Source organism: Staurois parvus, unplaced genomic scaffold (assembly GCF_062004578.1).
Source record: "Staurois parvus isolate SC_StPar_1 unplaced genomic scaffold, SC_StPar_1.0 ptg000157l, whole genome shotgun sequence".
NCBI lineage: Eukaryota > Metazoa > Chordata > Amphibia > Anura > Ranidae > Staurois > Staurois parvus.
This window is the reverse complement of record NW_028317953.1, coordinates 8,298,819-8,314,192: the sequence shown is the minus strand read 5'-3', so window position 1 is coordinate 8,314,192 and position 15,374 is coordinate 8,298,819. Positions and strand designations below refer to the sequence as shown.

Here is a 15,374-nt window from a genome sequence, read left to right as displayed (position 1 = left end):
ACCACCTTGTGGAAATTTCCCCTTTAGTCCTGTTCTAGTGTTGACTACAGTGTTTTTTTTTACCAACACTTTTTGTCCCTGTGACAGCAAGCATCATGATAAAAACTGAGGATGCATCAAAGATAGCAATTAAAGTGTTACTAAACCCAGGACCTTGCATCCATTATATATGGTCTCCCACAGTACATAGAACATGGAAGTGCAATTATTTTAGTAAATATAAACTGCTAAATACCTTTTCTCATCAGCAGTTAGAGCAGTCCTGTGACTTCTATCTGTGTCCAGCTCACCACTAGCTAAAGCTTGTAGGAGGAATTTTCTTTCTGCTCTAGGAGGATGCAGATCCCCTGACCTCTGTCTGGACAATGCTGATTGGCCCTGTGCTGATCACATGTACTCTCCCTAGAAAACAAAATCCTCTCTAGCAATACACACCAAACTGAGCATGTGCATGCCTAAGGTTCAGTCTGGAGATAAGAGGTGGTCCCTTGAAAAAGGGAAGGAACAGAAAAGAGAGGCTTAACGGCCTTTTTACACAATGCGGAGGATTAACCCCTTAGGTTCCACAGTGGGTAAAACAAGCATGCTTTACTGCCTATACAGGCTGATTTTACTGTTGTGGTTTTAGTAACACTTTAAACCTGACTCTCCCCTGTTCTCTCAAAGTCTAGATGAGCAGTGTTGTCTGGCGTTTTACTTAAACTAGTTGGGGTCTTTAGTATGCCATTTTGTTCTTTTCATCATCAAACCTGTTCACAAAGTTTGTTAAGAAAAGTCTATCCTATCTATCCTATCTATCTATCTATCTATCTATCTATCTATCTATCTATCTATCTATCTATCTATCTCAAATAGTTATGTTAATTAAAAAAACGCTTTTGTAGATTATCACTGTGCTGTATTGCAGAGGGCACCTGCAATTATCCTCTGTCATTGTATTTTTTTGTGTACTGGTTGCTAGGCTTTGCCTTTTTCTGTGGCTCATTCAGGAATGGAACAATCTGAAGACTAAATGACCTTAAACCTTTATACTAGATAAGCTTTATGAGTGCAGGTGAAGGGATTCATTAGTTCAGTGTGAACTCTTACAAGGAGAGACTTGCAACCTTTTATTACATAAAATATGGGATGGCCAGATGGAAAGGAATGCAGAAAACCCGACAAATGTTAAGCTGATATTTGATGCTGGAGAGATAAAGAAACGTAGTCGTAAAAGAGGGATACTGAGGGAAATGTGTACATAAGAACAGAGAATATCTAAGAAAATAGGAACCATACAATACAAAAACATCTTCTATATCAGTGGTTCTCAACGACCAGGCCGAGGCCCAATGCCTGGCTGCAGCCTTCCCCCTCCCAGGCCTCCAGCCAGCTGGAGTGCCCCAAACCTCCCATAATGGCCCACTGTGCCCTAGGCCCCCAGAGAGTCCTCCGCAGTACCCTCCAACCTCCCAAAGTGCAACCCAGCCTCCTACAGTGCCCCCCAGCTTGCTGCAGAACCCCCAGCTCTCCATAACACCCTCAGCCTCCTAGGGTGTCCTATAGTGCCCCCCCCCAACCAGCAACTGGGCTCATCATTCGCCACCAGAAACCTTGTCCCTCAGAGTTCTCTAACCAAGTCAGCCTCAGAGTTCTCTAACGCACTCCACAACTCCCTCCCTTTCCCATTGACACCTAGCCCAATGCAGAGCCTTCCAGCTTTAAAATACATGTTTTGCATTCCCATACTTTTATGGTGTGGTTATAAACTACATTCTTTACTGTTGTGGCATGGAAGGTCTTAGAAGACTTTACTGGGTCCTGGTCTCAAAAAGGTTGAGAACCACAGTTCTATGTAATGGCATTCTAACCCTTTCCTCATTCTATCCAAAAAAAGCGGGAATTACAATTTAAATTTGTTGATTCTTCTAAAATTGCTTAATAAAGCCAAAATAATTTTAGCTAAAATATAATTTAAGGATACTCGTAATTCAATTTGTTATACTATATATGATTAAAAACGTATCTTATTTTTACTGTAAATGCAGCTTGACATTTTACTGACAGTTTCAGCATAGCTGCACAAAATCCCAAACATCTGTAATTTATAATGGCTGGCATCAAATTCATCTACTAACATTGCTTCCAGATTTAACATAATACCCATACTGACTAATGTGCCTCCATATAAACAGTATAAGTAGTGTTCTATAAAATAGCTTCATTTTAGTTTTTATAAGAGCCAGTTTTAAATTCTGCTTTCTGTGATCCACATGTTCTGTCTTTGTATTACTAATATTGCATTGTGATTCTTTATGCTTACATTTAATTAGTTGTCTTAGTTGGCAGGTTTGTCTTTTTTTGGCTTAGCTTTTTTTCTTTATTTTCACTTGGTGATCCTACTAGTGGAATACTTCCTTCCTAGGGTGAGGACATTCACATACCAAACTGTATCTATTGAGTCACTGCCTGTTTTAGTCAAATAAGATTGAAGTTATCGCTATCTCATCACAACTGTAAGTTACAGAGATCACACTTTCAGTGCTTATATTGGAGAGACAGAACAGTGCTATTGGGGAGGTTTGCTGGTGCTACTGGGGAGGTCTGCATTAAAGTGAACCTGTTGCTTTGCCCTGTATGAGTAAAGTACAAGTTCACTTTAAATTTGATTCTTTCCAGTTTACGCAGTGAAGACAGGTTTGTAGCATACAGTATAATCAATATAGTGCAATTTTTGTTGTTCCATCACATTAAGCAGTAGGATCTGGTTGGTTACATATATTTGTCAGACATTACACTTGAAATGTAATATAACGGAGGGAGATTGGGATGGGAGGGGAGACAAATAAAAAAGGAAATAAAGGAGGGTAGGAGCGGAATGGGACATAAAAAATTCTTGTACATAGACATAAAAAATACAAGCAAAATGGGTAGCATAAATTGCTACTGTTGAACAGGGGTGATTGATCAAGCATGACACAGGAGAGTTGTCATGCTGGCAAGACACTTGAGGTCTCAGGTTTTTCAATTAAGGACAAAGTTCCAGTGATCAATACTGGATTGAACTAGGCAGGATCAGGTTAATGTTGACGGAGTTGGTAGGACTTCCATCAGCTCCAATCCACTTCCATTTGTTGATGTTGATTTGGATTGGGAGGATGGTCATCTGCAGGTAGGATATTCCATTCCTTTAGAAACTCAAGGCCTGTTTCTAGACTCCTGATTGTGAACACTCTTCCATGTCACTTGATAGTGAGTTTAGTGGGGAATCCCCACTGGTAGCCAATGCCGTTGTTGCGCAGTGCATTGCTAATGGAGATCAGCTTCTTTCAGTGTTGCTTTTGATAGGTCTGCGTATAATTTGATATTGGTATGCCTTTCTTGCTGCAGTCATAGGTTTTTCTTTCACATGGTTAAAGTGTATGCGTGCCAGTATATCTCTAGGCACTGATGCGGGTAGGAAGGATAGTTTAGGGATTCTATGGGCTCGATCAATGGCTAATTCTAGATTTGTGAGTGATGGAAGAAGATGTGTCATTAATTGTTGTATATAAGGCACTATAGCATCCGTGTTAACGGATTCGGGGATGCCGCAGAATTTTATGTTGTTCCTTCTGGAACGATCTTCCAGATCCACTAATTTGTGTTTCAATTGCTGCAGCTCAGTTTCATGGTCTGCATGTGCATCTACCAGGTCGTTATGGGCTGAGAACATTTCGCTCATCTTAGTTTCAATATGATGTATGCGTTGATCATGCTCTTGTACCGTGTTTGAGATTTGAGATATCACAGATGTCAAATCATTATGCAAGGACTGTCTTAGTGAAAGAAGCATATTTTTCATGGAAAGTTTGGATACAGGTTGGTCAGAGACAGGGAATGAGTCTATAGCAGACTCAGGTGTAGTGAAAAGCATAGGTGGTAAAAAAGAGGGTTGCATTTCTGTAGTATTAGAGTCATCCATCTGAGGCTTTGATTTTACAGGGCTGCTTGTGGATGGAGATAATGGAGGAGAGGACTCACCCGGGTCTCCTTCATAGAGTGGTACTAGGAGCCGTCGGTCTGGTGTGTATGCAGGCTGTTTCTCTCTGTGCATGGAGGGACTGTTTTGCATGCAGCTGGCGCCATCTTGGCTGCCAGAAGTCCGAGCCGGAAAGACGTTTGTAGGCTTCTGTGGGTGTCTGGGTGTTTTCCGGTGGCCGGGTCACAGTACCAGATCGTTCCGGTGAGTGAGACAGGCTTCTGGACGGGTTTGTGGCCCGTTTGTCGCTGTGGTGCCACTACGATAGCTGGCGAGGTGGCAGAGCTCTATTACTGAGCTGCCATACTCAGAGCCGGCCGCGCATGTGCCCCGCAAGCTAGCTTTAAACTCCTTACCTGCTGATACAGTTGGCCTAGTATATTCAGCAAAATATATCTCTTGTTTCCAGAGACGTCAAACCCATTCAAGGACCATGTCCCATATGTGGTGGTCTTGTTTGCTGACTATGAATTTTTGGGACACAATCCTTGTGATCTATGCCAAGACTAAAAGAGCAACTGTCCACACTACTTCCCAAATCATACTGCTTCCCATGCTCCTGGGCACCACAAACTTAACATTCTGTACCCTTCATTTCTCTTCATTTGAAATGCAATAAGATTAGATTGAACAAAAATAATTATTCACTATACTTTTCACCCAGTTTTCAACCCATTGAATGTCACCTTCACATCATTCGCATTCATTGTACTTATAGCGCTAACGCAGACACGCTGTCCAGGGTTCTGAAATCCTGTTTGGATTTAGCACTTGGACAGAATATTAACATTGAAATGATTAAATGCCATTTTTGTATTTATTTATTTATTACAGGTATTTATATAGCACTGACAATTTACACAGCACTTTACATATTGTACATTCACATCAGTTCATTGCCTATTCCCTAGCTTTTGCTTGCTGTAACATGCATTTGCCAGCCATTGTTATTAAGTTTGCTGCAAATGTGGCATTGCAAATGTGCGTGGATTTGCCATGATATATATATAGCCAAAATGGGAGACTTGCATGTTATGTTTTTTTTGTTGTTAATTTGATATATTTCTGGATTTATTTTTTAGACTTTCTCTAAATGTTTAATTTCAAAACAGATTACTATTATGCCATTGTACCTACAGTGTGACTCTTCCAATTTGAGGGCACTTCTAATCATTTATAAATGTTTTATGCCTTGGCAGTAGGAGCCTGTTTGATGTTTGGCAGCAGTGTGATTGTTGCATGACCACTTAGAACAGCAAACTCAAGTAAGAACATGAATCAGCAGAGCTACATTGTACAGTTGGCTCAGTGCCATGCTGTTCCAAACACATTCCTCTTGGCTGGGTGTTACAGCCTTGTAAATGAATCAGGAGCCTACTACCAGGTGTACTGCACTGCTACGTGCTTACTGTTTAGCTCAATGGTTCCAAACCTTTTAAAAGTCACGACACAGCGCAATGAGATTTCAAATGCTAGTGGCATATAGCATCATGCAGTCAAACATTTTGTGGACTCCTATACTCTACTACAAAAGCTTTATCCCAGTAACCCAGTGGAGTATAAGAAATCAAGTATTTGTGTTTGTAGAGCTTATTCAGTCCACGGTGTGAGCTGTCCGGGTTCCTGTAATTGTTGGACTATTTCTTTGGTCACACCTTCACAGTGATAGCACAGTGGTTAAAGCAGAACTCCAGCCAAAAATAGGATACACAATAAAATACACACAGTGGCTAAGTGGTTAGCATTTCCACCTACCAGCCCTAGGGTCATTGGTTTGAATCCCAACTATGGCACTAACTGCATGGAGTTTGCATTTTCTCCCTGTGACAGTGTGGGTTTCCTCCAGGTCATGGGTGCTCAACCTGTGGCCCTCCAGCTGTTGTGGAACTACAAGTCCCATCATGCCTCTGCCTTTGAGAGTCATGCTTGTAACTGTCTGCTTTCCAATGCCTCATGGGATTTGTGATTTTACAACAGCTGGAGGGAACACAGGTGGAACACTCATGCTCTAGGTACTCTGGTTTCCTCCCACACTTCAAACACATGCTGGTAGGTTAATTAACGCCTGTCTAAAGTAGTATGTGTATGTATGAATGTGAGTTAGGGACCTTAGATTGTAAGCTCCTGGAGGGTTAGGGATTTATGTGAATGTACAACATATATGTAAACCGCTGTGTAAATTGACAGTGCTATATAAGTACCAGTAATAATAATAATAATAAATACCAAAACTAGCTTTGCTACAATATTAAGCTTCAGTACAGAGATATCTCCTGCGGTATTTCTTTCTGCTGCTAAATGTCCTCAGTTTGATGGCCAGCCTACTTCCTCTGAGCCCAGGTAATCCTGGACCTACCACAGCCTGCGAGTGAGCAATAAAAGGAGAAGCAGCACAATGGTGAGCTCATCTCTTTGTCACTCTGCTTCCTGCTCCTATCAGCATGCTTCTTGAGAGAACATGAACTGATTGGCTCCATGTACTGCTTCTTCCTCTAACACTCCAGCTCTGCTGTACAAGGACTGTGAAAGGCTGATACCAGGTTATGTTTAGGTACTTACATTGCGTTTAATTAAAATATACATTTGATGATGTATTTACTTACACAGCTATAATCATTTGTAAAGTTCAGCTTAATGATCATTTAAAACACAAATGCCTTTATACTCTGACCCTTATGCTTGAGGGCATTAAAATGAAGGGTGCTCATGAAGTGAACACAGCCTGGAACCCAAGGTACAGTTAATCCACCAATTCAAATCTGTGTGTATATATGTGTTTTAGGTTTAACAAACACCAACATTTGCAGTGGTCTTGACCAACAACAGAAGAACATTATCTTTGTATTTATACTTTCAGCTCTTCCATGTGGCTTATGTTCTCATCAAGTTTGCCAATTCCCCTCGTCCTGATCTTTGGGTACTAGAAAGATCGACTGACTTTGGAAACACTTACATGCCTTGGCAATACTTTGCTAGTAAGTACTATTTATTTTTCATTGTGTATTATATACATTCATATATTGTTTAAAAAAAGTATAATATAAATATCAGTTTGAATTTAATGAGTTTCAGTGCAGTTTACAATGTATATAAAGCAGCCAAAGTTAACTTTGGGTAACATCAGTCATTGAATAAATATATAAAGCTGACTATACAATATAGCCATATAATTGCAAATAGACTTTAAATGAGATGAGTCTTTATTTATACAATTATTTTTTAGAATTTAAGGCCTTTGGCCTCTCTGAGGAAAGTATGTAACCATTAGGTTTTTAGTTAAACAGGAATAAAATGTAAGAGTAAAAGAAAAGAAGAAAAAGGATGGAGAGATGGAGGCACTCGGGGGCAGGGACACACACCTCTAGGCTGCATTCACACCTGAGCATTGCATTTTTTAGCGTTTTTTCGGGTGTTTGTATGCATATATTTGAGCGTTTTTATACAACGTTTTTAATGTATCTTATTTATTATTTTTTAATTTATTAATATTATTATTTATTTTTATTTATCTATTGTATTTGAGCAAAAAATCATTCAAAATCACGCACAAATCCAGCATTTCCATGCATTTCTGTAGAATAGAAAACCACTTAAAAAACATACCAATCTGCCCGATTCAAGCTAAAAAAAAAGCTCCAGAACTTTTTTCATCTTAAGGCATATGGCTTCAGGCAACTTGTGGTGGAGATGTGAACTTTCTTCATAGAGAATAATTGATTTTCTCTCCTCCAGCGTTTTTGGAGTTTTGAGCTTCAAACTACAAAACGCTGAGGTGTGAATGGGGCCTTAGAGCACTGTAAAAGTGATTGGAGGGCTCTATACCTGCCTGAATCACTTTTATTTGAAAGCCATTCACTGGCTGTAAAAATCAGTAGCAAGCTCACAGCTACTTTTGTACGATATGTTATCGTGATGGCATCAAATCTTCCATTCCATAAGATTTTAAGGTGGTTCCACATCTCCAGAACGCCATATAATTTGGAAAGAAGTAAGAAAAAATTGCTATAATGACCCAGCTGGGTGACCAATCAAAAGTAAAGATCTTCTGAATAACATTGTCAGTTTTAAGAGGCATTCCAAGAGTGAGAAAAGCAGGAGCTTTTTTGATGAGCTCATTCTGTAAATGCCAGTTGCCTGGTTGTCATCTCATTCACTGGCTTTAATATTTGTGAGCCACTGACCCAAAACAAGCATAAGAACTGGGCATGTCAAAGAAAAGTAAGAGATCCTTTTCTGCACACTTGTTCGGGGTTAGTGTGTCAAAGTAATGGAACTGGGCGGTTCGCATGACAGAAAGGCATTGAGCATTTTAAAAAGGTGAGGTCATGGTGACAACCTCTGTGTTTTACGTATGACAGGTTTCCCTTTAAATGCTCCAGCTAAACAAATATACTGTATAAGCTGAATCAAGACTGTTGATTTTGTCATTGGCTAAAGCCAGGCACAGGTGTTGAATCATATCTTCCACTAAAATAAGAGGAATTTGCTGGCACAATGTCTGACTATGGTTTATTACTCCCATTCAGCATGTTCTTGAGTGTTCTCCTTTGTAAAATTCCAGCAAATAAAAAAACCCCATCTATTTATCCTTTCAGGGCCATTACCATTATACTAACTGTGACGGGGGAACAATGAACACAGAGATACCTGATCAGGTTCCTGAAAAAAAGTGAAAATAAACAGAGGAATTTAGTGTACATAATCACTGTATTATGTTATTCTGAAAAGAATTAGCTTCCATAATCATATTTTTCCATATGCACCCTCAAACTCTAATAATCTGAGGAAGATAGTACATTAGCATACAGTCTCTCTGCTCCCAGTGTATACCTGCAGTTCTAGATCCATGGAGAAAGAACTCAACAAGCCAACAACATTATACTGTGCACAATCAAATATTATATCATACGTTAATGTGATGACATCATCTAGTGTTCTTGAGTTATGTCATTTTTAAACTTTCCTGTATTTGAATGTAATGTAATGAGTTTTTTGTATTCTGAGTTTTTCTTCCCTATAGATCATAAGCCAAGTTCCCTGCGAGCAGGGGATCATTTTTATCTTGAAATTAATTGTTGTGTTCAACAACTTTTACTTAGGATGCCTATTACCCACTCTTAAAGCCCAGGTGGCTGAGTTGGGGTTCTACCACCCACCTAAAAGATAGCTTGCAGCACTCAGGTGGCCACGCAATCACAATCCAAATGCTATAAAAGATAACAATGGGGTTCTATTAATTTATTACTCTATTCAAAAAGTAACACAATGTTTTGACATACACTATAGGATTTAGTGTCGGAATGGTGTGCTAAATTTCATGCCAAAATGTAACATGGTAATCTGATCCCAGTTGGTAGTTTCTCTAAGAAGGGAGATGTTTCTTAGGCCTCATGTACACTCACGTTTAGGAGCTTTTGGTGTTTTTTTTTTTGCCCCTAAACTCAACTCAATAAAAGCCTATGTATCCATGCACATGTAGGCTTTTATGAGAGTTTAGCAGCAGCTTTTACTGGCAGTTAAATGTCCCTCTCCTAAACGCAGAAGAATCATGTTTAGGAGAGGAACGTTTTGGCCAAAAAATGCAAAACGCAGCAAAAATGCATGTAAACGCGTCTAACCACTAGCCACATTTAGCACTTGGGTGTTTATTTATTTCAATGGCAAGTACTCTGACTAATGAAATGAATATGGGAGTAGAGGTGCTGACAGTGTACATTTCAGAGGGTGAAGCACGGCCTTTCTGGTCCCAAGAGGGAAGCCCTTTTCCAGGGTAGAGAGTCCCTAATCTTTCCCTCCTCATTAGGAACGTTTCCCTACTGCTAGTTACTTTACTTAACAACTGGGGTCTCTCTCCCTACACTAGCCACATGCAAGAGGCATGCCAAAACCCAGAGGCAGGGACCAACATAGACCCTGCTGACCCAAGATGGCTGTCGAAGGTCACATGGTTGCAGCACAGCCAACTGAAACGCTACTCCATTGACCCTGGAAACCACAGAGAAACATTGTTTCTCTTGGACTTCCTCTTGATTGAGCACCACCTACCGTGGAGAATACAGACTGCACATGCGTACAGGTACAGCTAAACTTTGCAAACTGAACACAAGATTTGCATATTTGAATGCCCTGGGTTCCCATACTCGGAAACTGTAAATTTAAAGGCACATGTATGAAGACCCTTGATACTTTCTAGTTTGTCCCAACAGTAGTTTATACTGTTTAGATTGGACATATGTAGCACTACCTCCTTAAAAAGTTGCTAAAAGATTAGGGTCTCCCCTATAGTCCTGCACAGCCAGGCATCACACATCTTCACAAAGGCTTGCATTCAGAGTCAAAAATCAGTCCTTGAGCTTTGGTTTTGTTGTTTTGGGGATTTGAACTGGGATAGGGTTAGGGGTGTACAGGATGCCCAGGTACTAATGAACTAAGGACAACTTCCTGGAACTATTTACAAGCCTCAACTGCAACACAGTCTCTAGCCAGCATCTTTTTCACTTACCACTCCAAAAGTGCAAAAGCGTTTGACGCAGTTCCCCACACACGGCTAATTTGTAAGGTAAAGTCTACGGGCTTGGAAAAATCCATATGTAAATGGATAGAAAACTGGCTAAAAGATTGTATTCAGAGAGTAGTGGTTAATGATTCATACTCTGAATGGTCTGGGGTCATCAGTGGTGTACCCCAAGGTTCAGTGTTGAGTGTTGGGACCCTTACTTTTTAATATATTTATAAATGATATAGGGTCTGAGATTAAAAATCCCATTTCAGTCTTTGCAGATGACACCAAGCTGTGCAATGGAATAACGTCCTTACAGGATGTCTTCAATTTACAAGCTGACCTCAATGTACTGTTTAATTGGGCAACTATGTGGCAAATGAGGTTTAATGTTGATAAATGTAAGGTTATGCACTTGGGGGCTAAGAATATGCATGCATCATACATAATAGGGGGGGTACAACTGGGGGAATCAATGGTGGAGAAGGTGGTGCAGTTCAGTTTTGGACACCAATTCACAAAAAGAACATTGGGGAACTTGATAAAGTACAGAGAAGGGCAACTAAACTGATAAGAGGCATGGAGAAGCTCAGCTATGAGGAAAGATTAGAGGAACTAAATGTATTCTCTCTTGAGAAGAGGAGATTAAGGGGGGATATGATCAACATGTATAAATACATCGGTTGTTCATATAGTGAACTCAGTGTAGAGCTATTCACCCTGAGGTCATCACAGAGGACCAGGGGGCACTCTTTACGTCTGGAGGAAAAGAAATTTAATTTCCAAACACGGAAAGGTTTCTTCACAGTGAGAGCTGTGGAAATGTGTAATAGACTCCCTCAAGAGTTGGTTCTGGCCAGCTCAGTGGATTGCTTCACAAAAGGCCTGGATTATTTCTTAAAAACACAGAATATAACTGGATACTAACATTTATAGGTAAAGTTGATCCAGGGAATATCCAATTGCCTCTCGGGGGATCAGGAAGGAATTTTTTTCCCAGCAGGTGCAAATTGGATCATGATTTGCTGGGGTTTTTTTGCCTTCCTCTGGATCAACTGTGGGTATAGGATTATAACTTTTTTTTTCTATGGTTGAACTGGATGGACTTTTGTCTTTTTTCAGCCAGACTAACTATGTAACTCCAGACCCTAGATGAACCTGTCCTCTTCATCCAGCAATCTGGAGGTATCCCTGAACAGGGGATCTGGTTCTTCTCACTTTAAGAGATGAACAGTCACTGGTAGGTGGCTACTCTGGTTTCCCACCAGAGTGCTGATTCCCATATCTGCCCAGGGGATGCAGGTGTACTCACGCAGATCCTCTCCTGTACCACTGGTGGGTTGGTGGATGCTACCAGGCCTATCAGCTGGGCCGCTTCTTCCCTGCCGTACAAGTAGTCCTCGCTCAGTGGGCCAGTGAGCTCTGAGTTTCCTCCTTTCCTACTCCAGGTCTGCAGATAGGCCTCATCCCACTGGGCCTCCTCACAGCCTCCTGCCTTCAGCCTCACATCTTCCTCACTATCTTCCACCTGAACTCTCCCGACACTGAGCAGGCGCTAACACTTTTAAGGGTGTTCCAGCCCCTTGCCAATCATTCTGTTGGGGTTTGTCTAGGATCCTTAGAGTGCATCCAACTACTCCTTAGATCCACCCACTGCCTCTAGGCCTTCCTCCAAAGCTCTAGAGCAGGGGGAAATTCCAGAGGAGCTAGATATTGTTTTCATCATATAAAAAGGTACATTGACGGGTTTTTTTGAAGATGAATGCAAATAAATAAAAAATCATGGCTCAATCTGCTCATTTTAAATAACATTTGTTCCCATCCTAGATTCTAAACATGACTGTTTGCATCAGTTTGGAAAGGAGACCAAACAACCTATTACTAGAGATGATGATGTAATTTGCACAACAGAATATTCTCGCATTGTCCCTCTAGAGAATGGAGAGGTAAGTACAGAGTTCAATAACTGAAAAGCCATTCATATCTGTAACATAATGGTTCCTGTTAATGGTAAATTGGCCTTTTCACGACCCATTGTGATACCCAATACAGGTTATCTATTGCATTCAAAACAATGACTCTCTGGCAAAGAGAAGAGAAGAATAATTTAGTTTATTTCATAAAGCTGAAATACCACTTGACATGGGCCCCATTAAAGTGATTCTAAAGGAAATCATTTTTTTTAATAACAAGCATGTTATAACTTACCTGCCCTGTGCAATGGTTTTGCACAGAGCAGCGCTGATCCTCTTCATTTTGGGTCCCCCACTGGCAGACCTGGCTCCTCTGTGCCAATTGCCCCAATAGCAAGCCTCTCAAACTCAAACAGGCTCTTTCCTGAGCCATGCTCTGTGTGCATATTCGCACACAGAGTACAGCTTGACCCTGCCCCTGCTCTGTCCTCATTGCTCATTGGCTGTGAGTGACAGCAGTGGGAGCCAATGGCTACCGCAGCTGTGTGAGTGAGGAAAGAGAGACGCTGCAGAGTCGCTGCTCTTGTGCACTTTGTAGGCATATAAGGCTCAGGAAAGTATAAGTGGGGCTGGGGTAGGAAGGTGCACCCAGAAGGTTTATTACCTTAATGCATAGAATTCATTAAGGCAAAAAAAAACTTTGAGCCATTAAAACCACTAAAGCCACTAAAGCCATTAGTTATTCAAATATACTGATGAGGAGCACTATAAATGGTGTCCCTAGGGGGCTGATCAGTTTATTTCAGTGTACGGCACTGTACTGTGTACAGCTCTGTATCATTTCCTATAGCTTCCATGCCTTAAGAATTTACAAATGTAATTGTTTATGTTCTCCGGTTTATTAGTCAGACAGAGGTGTAATCAGAGAGAAATAATGACTTAAACGATACATATAGTGTGGAGGAGGTTCTGCTTTACTTAGTTGCACTTAAATAAGCTCTTAATTTCTTATTTGAAATGTGTACTCCATCATCTCTTTCCACAAAGTTTGTCACACAAATAGAAAAAAAAAAGATGTTTAACCACTTCAATACCAGGCACCTATACCCTCTTCCTACCCAGGCCAAATTTCAGTTTTCAGCGCTGTCGCACTTTAACCAATTCAATACCGTGCAATTTTACACCTTCCTGCCCAGGCCATTTTTCAGGTTTCAGCGCTCTCACACTTTGAATGACAATTGCGCGGTCATACAACATTGTACCCAAACTAAAATTTTATCATTTTCTTCACACAACTAGAGCTTTCTTTTGGTGGTAGTTAATCACCGCTGGGGTTTTTATTTTTTGCTAAATTAACAAAAAAAGACCACAAATTTTGAAAAAAAAACACGTTTTTCTTTGTTTCTGTTATAAAAGTTTACAAATAAATAATTGTTCTTCATAAATTTAGGCCGAGATGTATTCTGCTACATGTCTTTGGTGAAAATAACCCAAATTAGGATGTATTTTTTAGTTTGTAGGAAAGTTATAGAGTTCACAAACTATGGTATATATCTGAATATTGATCAATCCTGAAGTACTGACAGCCAATCTAATTTCTTGAGGTCCAAGAATGTCAGAATAGTACAGACATCCCCCAAATGACCCCTTTTTGCAGAGTAGACAGTCTGACGTACTTCATAAGAGGCATGGCGAGTTTTTTGAAGTTGTATTTTTTTTGTCATAATTTTTCGGAAAATTAAAAAATTTAAAAAATTAATTTCACTATTTTTTTTTACATACTGTCACCAGTGCAGTACAGCGTCATCATATAACTGGCATGGCGGTTAACAGGGACACTGACTTGTGACAGTATGAAAAAAATATATATATATATTTTTATTTTATTTTTTTTTATTTTTTTATTTTAAATTTTTTATTACATTTTTAAAAAATTTTTTTAAGATTTTTTTTTCATATTTTACTATGACCAAAGTAGTACAATGTTACCATAGTAACATTGTACTACTTTGGGGAAGTGATCAGTATTTTTTTTTTTTTTTTTTACACAATTTGCTTATAGCAAAGAATTACTTTGCTATAAGCAAGCATTTACCAGAATGAAATCGATTCATTCAGTTTTTTTTGCATGTGCATGTGATTAGCTGTGACCATTCACAGCTAGGCACTAGTATACAATGGATGGCATGAATGAAGCCATCCATTGTATACAACTGTCATGTGACCTGCTGTGATTGGTCACAGCAGGTCACATGGTACCAGCAACGGGGGCCGGTACTCAGATCTGTCATCGGCCGTGTCCGAGGTACACGGCCGGTGACAGATCGCGCCGCTGCGCGGCTCTGCATTAGCGCAAACTGCGCATGTGCGGGAGCACGCCAAATGGCGTGCACCCGGAATGCCGAAGCACTTTTGAAGCTGCCAAACGGCCATTGGCTGGGCGGCTAATGGTTAAATTACAATTGCGCGGTCTTGCAACACTGTATCCATATTACATTTTTATAATTTTTTTCACATAAATAGAGCTTTCTTTTGGTGGTATTTAATCACGTCTGAGTTTTTTTTATTTTTTGCTAAATAAAACAAAAAACACCTGAATTTTTAAAAAAAAAACCAAACTTTTCTTCATTTCTGTTATAACATTTTGCAAATAAATAACATTTGTTCATAAATTTAGGTCAAAATGTATTCTGCTACATTTCTTTGGTGAAATTAATAATAATTGAATTTGTATTTTTTTCAAATGTTTCTATTATTTTTTTTATTTTTTATTACATTTTTTTTTTTACTATTTTATTTTTCAGTACATTGTGACCAAAGCAAGACAATATTACCATAGTAACATTGATTTACTCTGGGCAACTGATCAGGATTTTTTTTTTAACACATTATGATTGTTAATACCAATGTATTTCATTGATGTTTGCAATCATTGTTACTGAATGAAACTGATTCATTCAGT

The 15,374-nt window shown here is 39.7% G+C and overlaps 1 protein-coding gene across 1 annotated transcript in view; it reads left to right on the top strand.

Moving 5' to 3' along the window:
- The window catches only part of LAMA3 (laminin subunit alpha 3), a 247,284-nt gene that overhangs the window by 19,824 nt on the left and 212,086 nt on the right, over positions 1 to 15,374 (top strand). Inside the window, exons 3-4 of the mRNA XM_089675734.1 lie at positions 6,858 to 6,975; positions 12,327 to 12,445. Of these exons, the coding sequence (XP_089531860.1) occupies positions 6,858 to 6,975; positions 12,327 to 12,445 (237 nt within the window). The remainder of the gene's footprint in view (positions 1 to 6,857; positions 6,976 to 12,326; positions 12,446 to 15,374) is intronic.